The 15,570-nt window shown below is 49.6% G+C and overlaps 1 protein-coding gene across 3 annotated transcripts in view; it reads left to right on the top strand.

Annotated features, from left to right (window-relative positions):
- Positions 1 to 15,570, top strand: part of DDC (dopa decarboxylase) — a 104,727-nt gene that overhangs the window by 24,246 nt on the left and 64,911 nt on the right. For all 3 annotated transcript variants that reach the window (XM_027540257.1, XM_027540258.1, XM_027540256.1), the window contains 3 exons: positions 1,396 to 1,509; positions 4,187 to 4,306; positions 14,750 to 14,884. In XM_027540257.1, the coding sequence (XP_027396058.1) occupies positions 1,396 to 1,509; positions 4,187 to 4,306; positions 14,750 to 14,884 (369 nt within the window). The remainder of the gene's footprint in view (positions 1 to 1,395; positions 1,510 to 4,186; positions 4,307 to 14,749; positions 14,885 to 15,570) is intronic.

Here is a 15,570-nt window from a genome sequence, read left to right as displayed (position 1 = left end):
CGTGGTGCTGAGACTGCCCAGCGTGGATCACCAAAGTGGGCCTCTTTGTCTGTGGTCCATGAGCCTGGGCGTGGGGTATACTCGGGGCTGCAGACAGACCTGGGGAGCACCCAGGACAGCTGTCTCCCAAGAGTCACTTGGAGGGAAGCAGACAGCTCAAGTTCAAAGGAAACTCCACTGCAGCTCCATGCTTGCATGGTGAGGTTTTCCTTGGACTTACCTAAAGGCATGTTCACTGCTGTGGTGGGGGGTCTCAGACCCTTAGCCTCACCCCCTCAGCTCTAGTCAGGAGCCCAGGGCCTGGAATTTCAGACCCTGACACTCAGGATGAGGCGCCCCCGCCCATGGGGTTCCTGATGGGTTCCTTAAGTCCAGGGCACCTCCCCGCCCTCCTCCTCCCAGGAGTTCCTGTGACATTTGCGCTTTGAGCAGAGAGCAGGATTCTGGTTCTCACCAGCCCAGAGGTTATGCCAATGTGACAAGCTGCTCAGCACGAAATCCCTCCCATGAGTGCAGTTAAATGTCAGAGCCGGGGATGGCCCAGCTGCTCTGCAGCAGCAGATCCCATTGCTGGCAGCTTGGATAGGTGCATCCTCTTCTCATGGGGCGAAGGCTGGGTATTCAAGGTCAAGGTTCCCACAGATTTGGATCCTGGGAGGTTCTCATCCCAGCCTTTCTTCCGCACAGAGGGTCCGCCCTTTCCATTGCCTCCAACCCCTTACCTCCCAAAGGTCCCACCTGTAGGCACCATTTCACAGGGTTTCCATGAGACTGCCAAACCCAGGAGTTTCTGCTCCATTAGCTGGGAATGGATTGGACAGGAGAGTGAGGATGCTGCAGTAGGCGGCTGCTGCTGCTAAGTCACTTCAGTCGTGTCCAACTCTGTGCGACCCCATAGACGGCAGCCCACCAGGCTCCCCCATCCCTGGGATTCTCCAGGCAAGAACACTGGAGTGGGTTGCCATTTCCTTCTCCAATGCACGAAAGTGAAAAGTGAAAGTGAAGTCGCTCAATCCTGTCCGACCCTCAGTGACCCCATGAACTGCAGCCTTCCAGGCTCCTCCATCCATGGGATTTTCCAGGCGAGAGTACTGGAGTGGGCTGCCATTGCCTTCTCTGAGTAGGTGGCTGAGGAAACCTCAAAAATCAAATCTCTCTCTCTTTTTTTCCTTTTCTGATATAGACTATTTTTTGGAGCAGTTTTAGGAAAAGCAGTCTTATAACACAAAGAGATGGGATCTCAGGAGCAGCCCCCTTGCTGACACTTGTGGCCAGCAGTTAAAACAAGGTTTTTCTATTAATAGAGACTTGACTCTCTGTGGCAAACCCAAGCACCCTGGCCCCTGCCTGCAGGGCTGCCCCCCGGCCCCAAGTGACTGCCCGTGTCCCACACAGGTGACCCACTGGCACAGTCCCTACTTCTTCGCCTACTTCCCCACGGCCAGTTCGTACCCGGCCATGCTCGCGGACATGCTGTGTGGGGCCATCGGCTGCATCGGCTTCTCCTGGGTGAGTGTTGGTGGGGGTGCAGGGGTCCTGGGGTTCCCACATGGGACATGCAGCCAGGACTCAGGCAGTGAGCAGGTGGCGCCACCCCTGTGGGAAGAGAGAAACTTAGGTCTGGGCAGAGGGGCCTTGCGTGGGAATTTGGAGTTCAGGGAAGCAGGGGCGGAGTCTGTCTATATCCAAAAGCCAGTTCTGCACAGCAGTGTGTTTAGAGGTGCTTGGTTTGAATTCAAACCACAGCAGAGGCCCTGGAGTTTCTGCAGCCCAAGCCTGGGGACCTGCATGTCTCCCAAGCAGAACGAGGGGTTTCTAGACCATCTGCAGTTTGAGAAACATGACTGCCCTGGTCCCATGCGCTCTGTTCTTGGCTATGGATGCTGTCCAAGGACGGACCCCAACCCAACAGAAGTGCCGCTGCCAAGAGCAGGGGATCGGCCCTGCCTCCACACCAACCCTGGGGCGTCTTTATATACAATGGAATATTACTCATCTGTTAAAAAAAAAACGCAGTAATGCCATTCACAGCAATGTGGATGGACGTAGAGATTATTATACTAAGTGAAGTAAGGCAGGCAGACCAAGACAGGCATCATATGATGTCGCTTATAGGTGGGATCTTAAAAATGGTACAAACGATCTTATTTACAAAACAGAACTAGAATCCCAAACATAGAAAACAAACTTGTGTTTAGCAGGGGGTAAGGTGGGGAAGGAATAAATTAGGAGCTGGGGATTAACATATATACACTACTACATATAAAGTGGATAACTAATAAAAACCTGCTATATAACACAGGGAACTCTTGAATATTCCATAATGACCCATATGGGAATAAAATCTAAGGAAGAAGGGATATAGGTATACATATAACTGATTCTCTCGCTGTACAGCAGAACTAACACCACATTCTAAATCAACTATGCTCCAATAAAAACTTTTTTGTAAAAAGGCCTAGAAAGATCCCAGCCCAGCACCACAGGAAAGATTCCTGGCCTCCCCCATGCAGAGTGCTCCAGAGAAGGGCCGCCTGCTGACCGTGTGAGGGACCCCAGCGCTGCCCATGTTTGAGGGCCTCTCTCCAGGCCAGGGTCTGTACTCAGCCTTCTGGGCCCAGGGTGCCTGCTTGCTTGTGCTAAGTAGCTGAGCAGACTCCTAACTCCTGACTTGTGCTGAATAATGGCCTCAGGCACTAAGAAGTTGTGAGTTCCTAAACGCCCAAGCTTCGGAGCCTCTGCCGCCCCCTGACTCCCGGCTCCGGCCCCCTCCCTCATTGCTCCTCTCTAGCCTGGGGTCCACAGTTGCTGGGAAGGGGGCCTCAGCGTCCCAGAGGCAGACTTGGAGGGTAAGCCCTCAACTCTTGCCTTGGTTGCAGGGATTTCTCTTTGGAAGAGCAGCCTGGGTGCTGCCCATGTGGCCTCGGGGACCCTCAGAGCACATGTCCCCTAAAGCACATTCCTTACATCAGACAGGACAGTGGACTCCACTCGGACTCCAACCCAGAGCCCCCTGTCCCTCAGGGTGATGGCAGCTGTCCTTCCGGGTCTGTTCTTCTGAGGATGGTCTGGTGCCCTGGGGCTTGGAGGGCTGCCTCACTGTCTCTGAGAGGCACTGGCCGAGCCCTGGGCTCTGAGCAGTGAGGCAGGTTCCCATGCCTGGAGTGGGCCTTGGCCAGGATGGGATGGAGGGGGGGCCCTCTGGATGGTGCTGCCCCACAGTATGTGGGGAACTGGGGCACGTGTGAGGGCCAAGGGCACCCAGAGCACCACAGTGAGACCCACATGGTTGGAAAGGCTGGTTCATCTGCAGGTGGGGCCTATGGCCAGCTCACCCCCTCTGAGCCCAAGGAGAACCATCCCAGAGCTTGGAAGGCAAGATCAGAGACTGGGAGGTTCCTGGGGCTTCACCTCCTCCACTCAGCCCATCTCATTCCTCTCACTGTGACTGTGGACCGGGGTCCACCAGAGAGTCTTACTAGGTCCTTCTATAAACAAACAGACGGCTGAATGAGGAAGCTGGCCTGGGAACATGCGGCTGTGGGGCAGGTCATCGCAGAGGTCGATGCCTTCCTGCCCCGCTATCCTCCCAAGTCGTGGCTGGAGACCATGTTTGAAACTTTGGGAGATGTTTGAATAGCACCTGGGATCAGGCAATTTTAATCTAGAGGTCAGTAACTGAATAAAGCCTGCTGTTGCTTCTGAAATTCAGCCAGATCTAGGCCCTTGTTCTGGCACCAGCCCCTAAAGGTTTATGATGGAGAAGCCCTGGAGGGCAGAGGACCCAAGCCTGTGGGTGAGGCAGGTAGAGACTTGCAAACCCTGTGCAGAGAACATGGACTCCAGCAGCCAACCTGGGCCCCAGAGAGCATGGCTCCTTCCTGGCTCTCCAGGGCCAGATGGAGCAGGTTATGGGCGCCAGCTCTCAGCACGAAGTCCTGCCAGCGACTTGGGGCTGCTGGGGGGGAAAGTCCAGCCGCTGCTGCTCCAGAAGCTCCACCTTGTGCAAGCCCACCTTCAAAGTGAGTCCCATCCAGGGATGGGCCTTTTGAAAATGTTCGAAACCTTTCGCTCAATTGATCAAGGGCAGTAAGGAAGTTTCCCCTGCTTGTCATACCCCTGGATCCCAAGCTGGCGGGAAGCTGAGGGCAGCCGCCTGTGGTTCATCCTTTCCTCCTGCCCACAGGCTGCCAGCCCGGCGTGCACAGAGCTCGAGACGGTGATGATGGACTGGCTGGGGAAGATGCTGCAGCTGCCAGAGGCGTTTCTGGCTGGAGAAGCTGGAGAAGGCGGCGGGGTGATCCAGGTAAGGTGGAGAGGGCAGGGTCCGGATTCTGGGGGTGCAGGTGGGCAAGAGGCCCGCAAGCGTCTTGGGTCCTCATTTCTTCTGGAGAATGAGCAGAGCAGAGCCCTAGGAAAGCTCTGCATCTGGTTTGGCTCCCCAGCCATCTCTCACTTCCAGGCCGCCATTGATGGTGGGCAGCATGGTGGCTGTCGCTTGGCTGGTGCACAGAAGTATACACACAGCTGTGGAGACGTGTGTGGTTCCCCATTGCTTGCCCATCTACCAGAGTGCTTCCGAGGCCCAAACTTAATTTTCACAACAGCGCTCTGATGAGGGACCATTTCCCAACCCCCGTTTTACAGGCAAGGAAACTAGGGCTCAGAGCAGTCAGGTAACTTGCCCGTCGATGCCCAGCAGGTAAGTTCTACAGCTAGGGTCTGAGTCCACACCCATCTGACCACAGAGCCGCAAGCTGACAATCACGCAGGGCCGTCCGCAGTGGCAGCTGTGACCCAGTGCTGCGGAGCCTTCTGGAAAGAGCTGCACCCACGGGGACCCACCATTCACCTAAAGATGCTGCCTCTGCGGTGTGATGATTAAATGTATTCTTCATCTAGCACGTGCCCTTGAGCATGTCTACGAGCCAGACGACGCGTCAGGGAATGGGACACACGATGACAGGCATGGCTGGACGTCTATGGCATGAATGCCACTCATGAAACTAGGGCTGCCCAGCCGTTTCCGTTCTTAGCAGCGAAGAGGGACACCAATCAACCCACCGCCCTCGCAGGGAACGCCTCCGATACTTTGGGAAAAGAAGAATTTCCTTTTTCAGATATCGACTTCTCAAAGGTTCTGAGAGTCAGTCGCAGCAGCTGTGTTTGTGTCCACTTGGCTGATGGGAGCTGAGGCCTGGATGCCTCAGTGTGAGGTCACCTGCTGGTGTGGCCAGATGAGATGGGGGCAAGCCTATCTCCAGGCTCGAGACTGCTCGACTCACTGGGGTTCTTACATGCTAGTGTGTTAATCTGCTGACTACCCCTATTATTTTACAGTTCTTTCTGGTGGAAGCCTGATGGATCTCACAGCTAAAATCAGGGTTGATCCCTTGTAAGTCCCAAGCAAGACTCTGTCCTTGCCTCTTCTAGTTTCTAGAAGTTTCCCACATTCCTGTGCCATGGCACCTTGTCTGTCTGCAAAGTGGCTGTGTCCCATCTCTCTGACCCTTCTTTCAGGTCACCTCTCCTCTGACCACAAATGGGAAAGCGTCTTCACTTTTCAGGACCCACGAAATTAGAGAGAGTCCATCCAGATAATCCAAGATAACCCCCTCCCCCTCCTGTCAAGGTTCTTAACTTAATCACACTAGCAGGGTCCCTCCTCCAAATACAGTGGGGATTCTCAGCTTCCAGGATGAAAGTGTGGCATCTTTTATTCTCCCAAACAAAACCAGTGTGGGTCAGCGTCATGGAGGGAGGGACCCACAGAGGGAGTCTGACTTCTACCCTCACAGATCTGGGTCAACAAGTCTTTGGTGGGCCCAGGAATAAGCATTCTAACCTGCATGTCAGGTCGTCCTGATGCTGCATTCATGTCATCTCATTCGGAGATGTTGAAATACTCTTCGATAAACAAGCCTTGTGGCATGACCCAGGGCTGACTTTTCTGTGACCTACAGTCTGCTTCCTCTGTCAGAGTAACTCTTTTGCCAGATCTCTTTCTGATGGTTGCGATGGGATGGCTGATGTGATGATGGACAGTGAGGCATGGCATATTCACAGGACCGATGTTAGTGGCAGACAGAGATATGATATAGACTGACGTCAGAGGATGAGATGGCTGGATGGCATCACTGACTTGATGGACGTGAGTCTGAGTGAACTCTGGGAGTTGGTGATGGACAGGGAGGCCTGGCGTGCTGCGATTCATGGGGTCGCAAAGAGTCGGACACGACTGAGCAACTGATCTGGATATGGATTGTATTGCAGTCCTGGCTGTGATGCTCAGATTCATAAAAAGGAGATGGCCAGGATGAGAGTTTTGATCATGAAGTTGACTGCATCATTCCGGCAGCTTAGGATTATGGAATGCTCCCAAGATTAGGACGGTCGTGAAAATGTTTGTGGTGACGATATTGGCAGATCCTTCTAGGGAAAAATAGAACAAACGGACCTGCTGCACGGCCCCCGCTAAAGCCGGAGGAGAATTCTCCTTCTGTCAGCTCAACTGGGGCCCTGCGGTTTCTGCCAGTGTGGAGGTAAATCACGTCCCGGCTCGGGGTCATGATGGGAAAATCAGTCACAGATGTTCTTGTGAAAGGACTATGGTTGAGAGCGTCACCGAACCATTTATTAGCAGGACTGATAAGAGAATTGCTGGGTCACTCTATATGAAACCGTCTGTCTCCTGCCCAGCCTGGCCAGGCTCAACCGCACTCCCTCGTCCCCTCCTGTCTCACCTCTCTGCTTATAGCCGGTTCCCTCCTCCAACAGCACTTCTGAGTGGTGGCTGATGGAAATGAATCCTTCACTCTGAGTATGCAAATCTTCAATATGGTGCTGTGAACGGGACTTAGACACAGCGGCAACAGTGACTTTTCTCACAATGGCAAACATTTCGGCCACCTTGGACAGCTTTCTGTTGGTCAAGGTGACGCAGCCTGGGGCAACCTGGGAAAAACCACACACAAAGGTCTGAGCTCCGAGCCGCTTCCAGCCTGGGGAAGGGGCTGCTGCCCACAGCCCCAGCCCATGCCCCTGCAGCTGCATCTCCCCTTGCTGGGGGGTCGGGTGGCTTTCTGAGAGAGGCAGGCTGCCATGGGGACCTTGGTGGTGAATTCTGTCTGACTGAATTCCAGCCATGCGGGTGATCTGACACTTCATGACAAGATGGACCCTCATGATAGACCTACTTTTTCTTTCTGATTCCACAATTTTTGTCAAGATACACTTTTTCCCTTTGTGCTATTCATTTTGACCCCACGTCCCAGCATCTGGGAAGCCCAGTTAATCTGAGACTCAGCTCTTCCCTCACCCGGGGAGGTTTTCCTCCCACTATAATTTAGTCATTGTCTCTGGGTCCCTTATACTCTGTTTTTGAGGAACTTTAGCTTTCCATGGTTTGGGTACCTCTTCCATAACTTTCCACTTTTATTTGGCATTTTCCCTTTTTTTTTGGTCATTTTCTCCTCTGTATTTTGGGGGAATTTCTCGTGGTTTTATTTATATCACTATCTCCATTTTTCACACTGTCAATTGATTACCTTCATTGTCAATCTTGGCTCTGCTCAGTTCAGTTCAGTTCAGTCACTCAGTCATGTCTGACTCTTTGTGACCCCATGAATCGCAGCACGCCAGGCCTCCCTGTCCATCACCAACTCCCAGAATTCACTCAGACTCACGTCCATTGAGTCAGTGATGCCATCCAGCCATCTCATCCTCTGTTGTCCCCTTCTCCTCCTGCCCCCAATCCCTCCCAGCATCAGAGTCTTTTCCAATGAGTCCACTCTTCGCATGAGGTGGCCAAAGTACTGGAGTTTCAGCCTCAGCATCATTCCCTCCAAAGAAATCCCAGGGCTGATCTCCTTCAGAATGGACTGGTTGGATCTCCTTGCAGTCCAAGGGACTCTCAAGAGTCTTCTCCAACACCACAGTTCAAAAGCATCAATTCTTTGGTGCTCAGCCTTCTTCACAGTCCAACTCTCACATCCATACATGACCACTGGAAAAACCATAGCCTTGACTAGATGGACCTTTGTTGGCAAAGTAATGTCTCTGCTTTTGAATATGCTATCTAGGGTGGTCATAACTTTCCTTCCAAGGAGTAAGTGTCTTTTAATTTCATGGCTGCAGTCACCATCTGGAGTGATTTTGGAGCCCCCCAAAATAAAGTCTGACACTGTTTCCACTGTTTCCCCATCTATTTCCCATGACGTGATGGGACTGGATGCCATGATCTTCGTTTTCTGAATGTTGAGCTTTAAGCCAACTTTTTGACTCTCCACTTTCACTTTCATCAAAAGGCTTTTTAGTTCCTCTTCACTTTCTTCCATAAGGGTGCTATTATATGCATATCTGAGGTTATTGATATTTCTCCCAGCAATCTTGATTCCAGCTTGTGTTTCTTCCAGTCCAGCATTTTTCATGATGTACTCTGCATATAAGTTAAATAAGCAGGGTGATAATATACAGCCTTGACATACCCCTTTTCCTATTTGGAACCAGTCTGTTGTTCCATGTCCAGTTCTAACTGTTGCCTCCTGACCTGCATACAGATTTCTCAAGAGGTAGGTCAGGTGGTCTGGTATTCCCATCTCTTTCAGAATTTTCCACAGTTTATTGTGATCCACACAGTCAAAGGCTTTGACATAGTCAATAAAGCATAAATAGATGTTTTTCTGGAACTCTCTTGCTTTTTCCATGATCCAGCGGATATTGGCAATTTGATCTCTGGTTCCTCTGCCTTTTCTAAAACCAGCTTGAACATCTGGAAATTCACAGTTCACGTATTGCTGAAGCCTGGCTTGGAGAATTTTGAGCATTACTTTACTAGCGTGTGAGATGAGTGCAATTGTGTGGTAGTTTGAGCATTCTTTGGCATTGCCTTTCTTTGGGATTGGAATGAAAACGGATTTTCCAGTCCTGTGGCCACTGCTGAGTTTTCCAAATTTGCTGGCATATTGAGTGCAGCGGTTTCACAGCATCATCTTTCAGGATTTGAAATAGCTCAACTGGAATTCCATCACCTCCACTAGCTTTGTTTGTAGTGATGCTTCCTAAGGCCCACTTGACTTCACATTCCAGGATGTCTGGCTCTAGGTGAGTGATCACACCATCGTGATTATCTGGGTCATGAAGATCTTTTTTGTACAGTTTTTCTATGTATTCTTGCCACCTCTTCTTAATATCTTCTGCTTCTGTTAGGTCCATACCATTTCTGTCCTTTATCGAGCCCATCTTTGCATGAAATGTCCCCTTGGTATCGCTAATTTTCTTGAAGAGATCTCTAGTCTTTCCCATTCTGTTGTTTTCCTCTATTTCTTTGCATTGATCGCTGAAGAAGGCTTTCTTATCTCTTCTTGCTATTCTTTGGAACTCTGCATTCAGATGCTTATATCTTTCATTTTCTCCTTTGCTTTTTGCTTCTCTTCTTTTCACAGCTATTTGTAAGGCCTCCCCAGACAGCCATTTTGTTTTTTTTGCATTTCTTTTCTATGGGAATGGTCTTGATCCCTGTCTCCTGTACAATGTCATGAACCTCATTCCATAGTTCATCAGGCACTCTATCTATCAGATCTAGTCCCTTAAATCTATTTCTCACTTCCCTGGATAATCATAAGGGATTTGATTTAGGTCATACCTGAATGGTCTAGTGGTTTTCCCTACTTTCTTCAATTTAAGTCTAAATTTGGTAATAAGGAGTTCATGATCTGAGCCACAGTCAGCTCCTGGTTTTGTTTTTATTGACTGTATAGAGCTTGTCCATCTTTGGCTGCAAAGAATATAATCAATCTGATTTTGGTGTTGACCATCTGGTGATATCCATGTGTAGAGTCTTCTCTTGTGTTGCTCGAATAGGGTGTTTGCTATGACCAGTGCATTTTCTTGGTAAAACTCTATTAGTCTTTGCCCTGCTTCATTCCATATTCCAAGGCCAAATTTGCCTGTTACTCCAGGTGTTTCTTGACTTCCTACTTTTGCATTCCAGTCCCCTATAATGAAAAGGACATCTTTTTTGGGTGTTAGTTGTAAAAGGTCTTGTAGGTCTTCATAGAACCATTCAACTTCATCTTCTTCAGCATTACTGGTTGGGGCATAGACTTGGATTACTGTGATATTGAATGGTTTGCCTTGAAAGCGAAAAGAGATCATTCTGTCTGCTATTCAACTTAAAAGCATCATCTCCTTTCCACTAACAAAACCTGGACATCCGTTAGATAAATGGAAGAGATGCAGAAACACTCTGCGGCAGCTTCCTCCCAGTGTTATTTCAATAGCTGTGAGTGTGGGTATACATACATATGTACATAATAGAAACAAAACTGGGATAATACATCATGTACATTTCCTGTGTGGTGTTTTACTTACTGTTTTGTGTGGGCTTTTCCCACTGTTTATCTATTTCATCTGTAAACAGTTTTGGCCGTGCCTGATCTGTGCTGTTGCCCACGGGCTGCGGTGAGCAGGGGCTCCTCTCTAGTCACTGTGTGAAGGCTTCTCACTGTGGTGGCTTCTCTTGTTGCAGAGCCCGGGCTCTAGGGAGCAGGCTCAGTAGTGGTAGCAAATAGGCTCAACTGTCCTGCATGTGGAGTCTTTCCAGACTAGGACTGAACCCGTGTCCCCTGCACTGGCAGGTGAATTCTTAACCCCTGGCCCACCAGGGAAGTCCTCCTATTGTTTAGTCTTTGAGAATATTATTATTGCATGATTTTCTCTTTTATTTTTTTAATTAAGTATGGTATGTTTAACATGCATGATCTCCTTCCATTTGCATGACTTTCTATGGTGTCACAATTTATATAAATGGAATATATATAAAAATATGTATAGTATCACATCTTTCACTCGTGAGTCATATTTCAAAGGATACTCTTTAGGATGAAGGTCAACAATCTCCTAAGAGGAGCCTCAGCTTTCTGCTGAGTCTCGTCTGGTTGAGTCCATATTCAGCACAAATGCTCCAGCTCCACCAAAAATCAAAAACAAACAAAAATGTTTAAAAAGAGTTTTTCTGGGTCACTGGAGATCATGACAGAAACAGTTTCATGTTTGATTCTTTTCAGCAGCCCGAGCTGATTTCTCTCATTTGATACTACTCAAAAATCTTACAGATACCTCATCATCCAAGGCATGTACATCACAATAATACCAACTTTGTGTTGAACACCCACTCTGAGTTAGGCTGGGTTTTAGCTTTATTTCTTCTGTTTTCAGTGTTCGTTTCTCAACCTCCAAATATTTATGAGGATTGGGTTATCAACAACCCAAGGCTCAGAAGCATAGTGCTTGGGGCCCCAGGGCTTGAGCTAGTTGGAGGCAAAGCTGGTACACAGGTGAGCTGGAGACCAGGGTGTCCCACCAGCCTGTCCCGGGCCCTTGGCTGCGGTGTGAGTGTCCAGAGATGGGCATGCTGCCATGGGCTTCATCTTTAAATTACCTTTTCCTTTAAAGACGCTTCCATTTTCTAGAAACAGCAGAAGCCCAGGCATTTGTTTGGGACTAATTCTGACATCCCTCAGCCCAGGACTCAATACAACCCCTCTTGGAGGCCCTGTCCACCCAGTTTGGTCAAGGAAAGCAGTCAATCGTGTCTGTGTGTGAGGCAGGAAGCACACCCTTCCCTCTGACAAGGCTGATTGTCTCTAATTTGCAAGGGCTCAGAGTGCCTGAGCCTGGTGACAGCCGGGGGGCCCTCGGATGTGGGGGATGCTGGCCCCTCAGAGCCATAATCACAGCTGCCAGGCGTCGGCCCTGTGATGGGTGTCTGCGTCAAATGGCAACCCGTCCTTTGAGCTGGACAAACAGGGCCATGGAAATAGTCTCTTAATTGGCTCTGAAAGCTCTTGTGGAAGAAAAGCCAGTTTCGTGCTGTGTGTGGGGTGACACTTGAAAACCAAGAAAATGAAAGGATGTTCCTGCTCCAGCATCAGCAGCCAGTGGCAATGTTCACCGCGGTTCTTTCTGCCTTGCCGCAGCCTCACCATGGCAACCTTTGTCTGCAGCAAGAAAACAGAGGTATCCTTACTGCTCTCTGTGCAAGAGCAGGCGCCCCGTCCCTTCCTTAGCCGAAACCTGCTTCCAGCGGAGGCCAGAGACCCACTTGTCCTGCTGCCCCTGTCACCAAGCTGTTACCCAGTCCAAGCCTACTCTGCTCGCTGCACTATAGGCCAATTAACTGAGAGACCTGCTGTTGAGGCAAGGAATGTATCTTTATTGGGAAAGCTGGCTGGCCAAGAAGATGGAAGAATAATGTCTCAGCCTTCTTGTTGGGGGTCTGGATGCCAAGTTCTTTTATAGAACAGAAAGGGAGAGGAGTTGAGGAAGCAAAGTAAAACAAAACAAAACAATCTTGCACTTACCTCCTAGAATGGCATGCCTCGGGCAGAGGATGTGTTACTTTCTTCCTTCCTTCCCAGGTGGTTCAGTGGTAAAAGAATCTGCCTGCCAATACAGGAGATGCAGGAGTCAGTGCTTTGATCCCTGGGTCGGGAAGATTCCCCTGGAGAAGGAAATGGCAACCCACTCCAGTATTCTTGCCTGAAAAATTCCATGGACAGAGGAGCCTGGTGGGCTACAGTCCATGGGGTCACAAACAGTTGGACACAAGTGAGCGACTGAGCACTCCCATCCACAGGTGGACAGGGTCCTGAACAAAGGTACTTTGGTTTAATATTCAAGCAGGAGGGCAGGGTTCCCTGGGGCAGGTCCTTGTGTATAAACAGTATCCTTTTAGTGAAAAAAGCAATGGGAAGCAAAGGTTAAAGTAAAAGAAACAGATTTCCTACAATGAAGCCATGCCTCCTTGAGCCATTGTACTTATGGATGCTTGGCTGACAGTTTTTTCATCAGGCATATTTTTGAAAAATCGCTTTTCGTTGCCTGAAGAAGGGGAGTTTTCTTTCAAGGCATGGACAACGCCTAAAGGAAAACCCACTGTGAACTGCTGTGGTGATTCAAGCCTTTCCTTAGAATATGGTTCAGAGAAGCATGGACGCTGGGGGGTAGTGGGAGTTCCAAGGCCTCCGACAGAGGGTGATGTTGAGGGCGAGCTGCGCTCTCACAGGAGTGTCAGGGGAAGACAAGGACGTGCACCCCTGGGCCCGCGCCTTTCAATGAGCTTCCCAAGTCAGTGTGTATGAAGGAGGCAGTGGATTTCCCTACTTTCTTCAATTTAAGTCTGAATTTGGCAATAAGGAGTTCATGATCTGAGCCGCAGTCAGCTCTCGATCTTGTTTTTGCTGACTGTATAGAGCTTCTCCTTCTTTGGCTGGAAAGTATATAATCAGATTTTGGTACTGACCATCTGGTGATGTCCATGTGTAGGGTAATCTCTTGTGTTGTGGGAAGAGGGTGTTTGCTATGACCAGTGTGTTTTCTTGGAATTAAGATTACAGATGTGTATGTAAGAATTTATGCATTAGAGCTACACAGTTCTACAGAACTATGAGTGTTTTTATTTTATGAATTTCTTTCTCACAGTCAACAAAATTTTTACCTTTTACACTTTTTCTTCCTAACGGTAATACTATTCAGCTCATGGTCTCTTTCAGGGTTTACACAAGATTCCGTGATCACAAGTGGAGTAGTCCCTGCAGACAGATGTGGGTTTGCTTCTAACCATACTGCTCATTTACTGTTGATTTGGGGCAAGTTACCTAAACTCTCTGAACATAGGTTTGCCAACCGAAGATGATACAATTAAAAATGAGCTTAGTTTGCAACATAGATGGGCTGACGGACTGGGTGCTGAATTTATATTCTCTTTCACCGCCGCCCACCCTCATAGGAGTGAATTTTGCATCCTTGATTCCTTTGCCAAAATAAGTTGTTGGCAGTCATTGTGTTAGCTTGATAAGGCTGCCACAAGGAAGAGGCAGAGACCAGATGACCCAGGCAGCAGACAGGGTTGTCTCATCATCCAGAGCCAAGACATCTGAGATCACGGTGGTGGCGCGGCTGACATCCCCGAGGCCTCTGCCCGTAGCTTGCACGCAACCATCTCCTCCCTGTGTGCTCATGTGGCCTCACCTCTGCGTGTGTGTGTGTGTATGTGCATGTGCACACATGCGCATGCGTGCACGCAGGCACATGTGTTCAGCTCCTCATCCTATGAGGACACCAGCCAGGCTGGACCATGGGACCCTCTAAAAGGCTCATTTTGACTCTGTTACCCCTTCAAAGATTTTGTCTCCATATGTGGTCACGTCCTGAGAAATTCGGAGTTAGGGCTCCAACATATGAAATCTGGGGGAGAGGGATTCAGTCTGTAACATTAGTGACTGGGGAACACCCTCCAGGGCAATTTCTGGGTCTTAAAGAAGGGGCAGCCCCTTTGTGAAAACAGACAAATGTGTCTGTCCAAGTTGCGGTGTGTGTGCAGCTGTGCCGGGAGCTGTGCCCTGGGTCCCATTTCCTCCTCTGGGGGAAATGGACCAGCACCTCCTGTCCAGACTAGAAAGTGTCCATGGGAATGTGTCTGCCAAGTCTGGTACCAGTGATGCCTAGTAAGTGCCAGTAAGTGCTGGTGGGTATTTTATGAAGCAGGCAAAGCAATGCTGAATTGATAATAAGAGCTGCAGTGTCAGTCACGGATGTACAGCCTTTTCCCCATGCATGGGAGAATGGACTTGACAATTTCAGATGTGTCTTCTAAGAAAATAGGAAGATGCCACATCACATCTCTCACATTTAGAGATGATTCCCTGGCTGCAGTTGGAAGGTCCTGTTGACCTTTTCTTTGACTTAGGGAACTGCCAGTGAAGCTACCCTTGTGGCCCTGCTGGCCGCTCGGACCAAAGTGACCCGACACCTGCAGGCTGCCTCCCCAGAGCTGACGCAGGCTGCCATCATGGAGAAGTTGGTGGCCTACGCATCTGACCAGGTGAGTGCGGTGCCCAGAGCCCCCTTGAGCCTCCTGGGGTGGAATGGTTTGTGTGGTGTCAAGTCAAAACCACACTGATGACTTCCTGGTGGTCCAGTGGTTAAGACTCTGTCTCCCATTGCAGGGGCTGTGGGTTCTGTCCCTGGTCGGGGAACTAAGGTTCCATATGCCTCAGGGTGTGTCCAAAAATTAAAAAAGAAAAAACTATAGGGCTTGCAGTATCCTTTCCAATCCAAGAACAGTCCCCCAGGTGTCACTAAGCCAGGGACCTCTGCTAAAGAAAAGATATAGGCTGCCAGTGGGAACTTAGCAGATTAGGTTGGAAAGAGAATAATCGTGCCGTGAAATCACCCCAACCCCACCTGTCCCAGCTCATGTTGAGGCCATCTGGCTGCCTTCAGCACGGCGTAGTGGAGCCCCATGTGGGGCTAAGGGCTCAAAGACCTGGGCTCACGTCCCAGCCCTGCTATTTTAAATTCTGTGATCTCAGGCCAATCACGTCAGTTCTCAAAGCCTTTTTTAAACCACCAGACAGGGTCAAAAGGGCCTGCCACCTGGTGCTGCCGCTCTGCCAGCTAGCTGTTGACCCAAGATGAGGGATGACGCAGTGTTCTGTAAGGTTTAGAGATCTCTGCAAGTGGGGATATCTAGGCCATGATCAGTTCCCATGATCAGCCTTCTTGAAA

This window comes from Bos indicus x Bos taurus, chromosome 4, assembly GCF_003369695.1.
Source record: "Bos indicus x Bos taurus breed Angus x Brahman F1 hybrid chromosome 4, Bos_hybrid_MaternalHap_v2.0, whole genome shotgun sequence".
Lineage (NCBI taxonomy): Eukaryota > Metazoa > Chordata > Mammalia > Artiodactyla > Bovidae > Bos > Bos indicus x Bos taurus.
The sequence above is the reverse complement of the archived record's forward strand: the minus strand, read 5'-3'. Positions and strand labels throughout refer to the sequence as shown.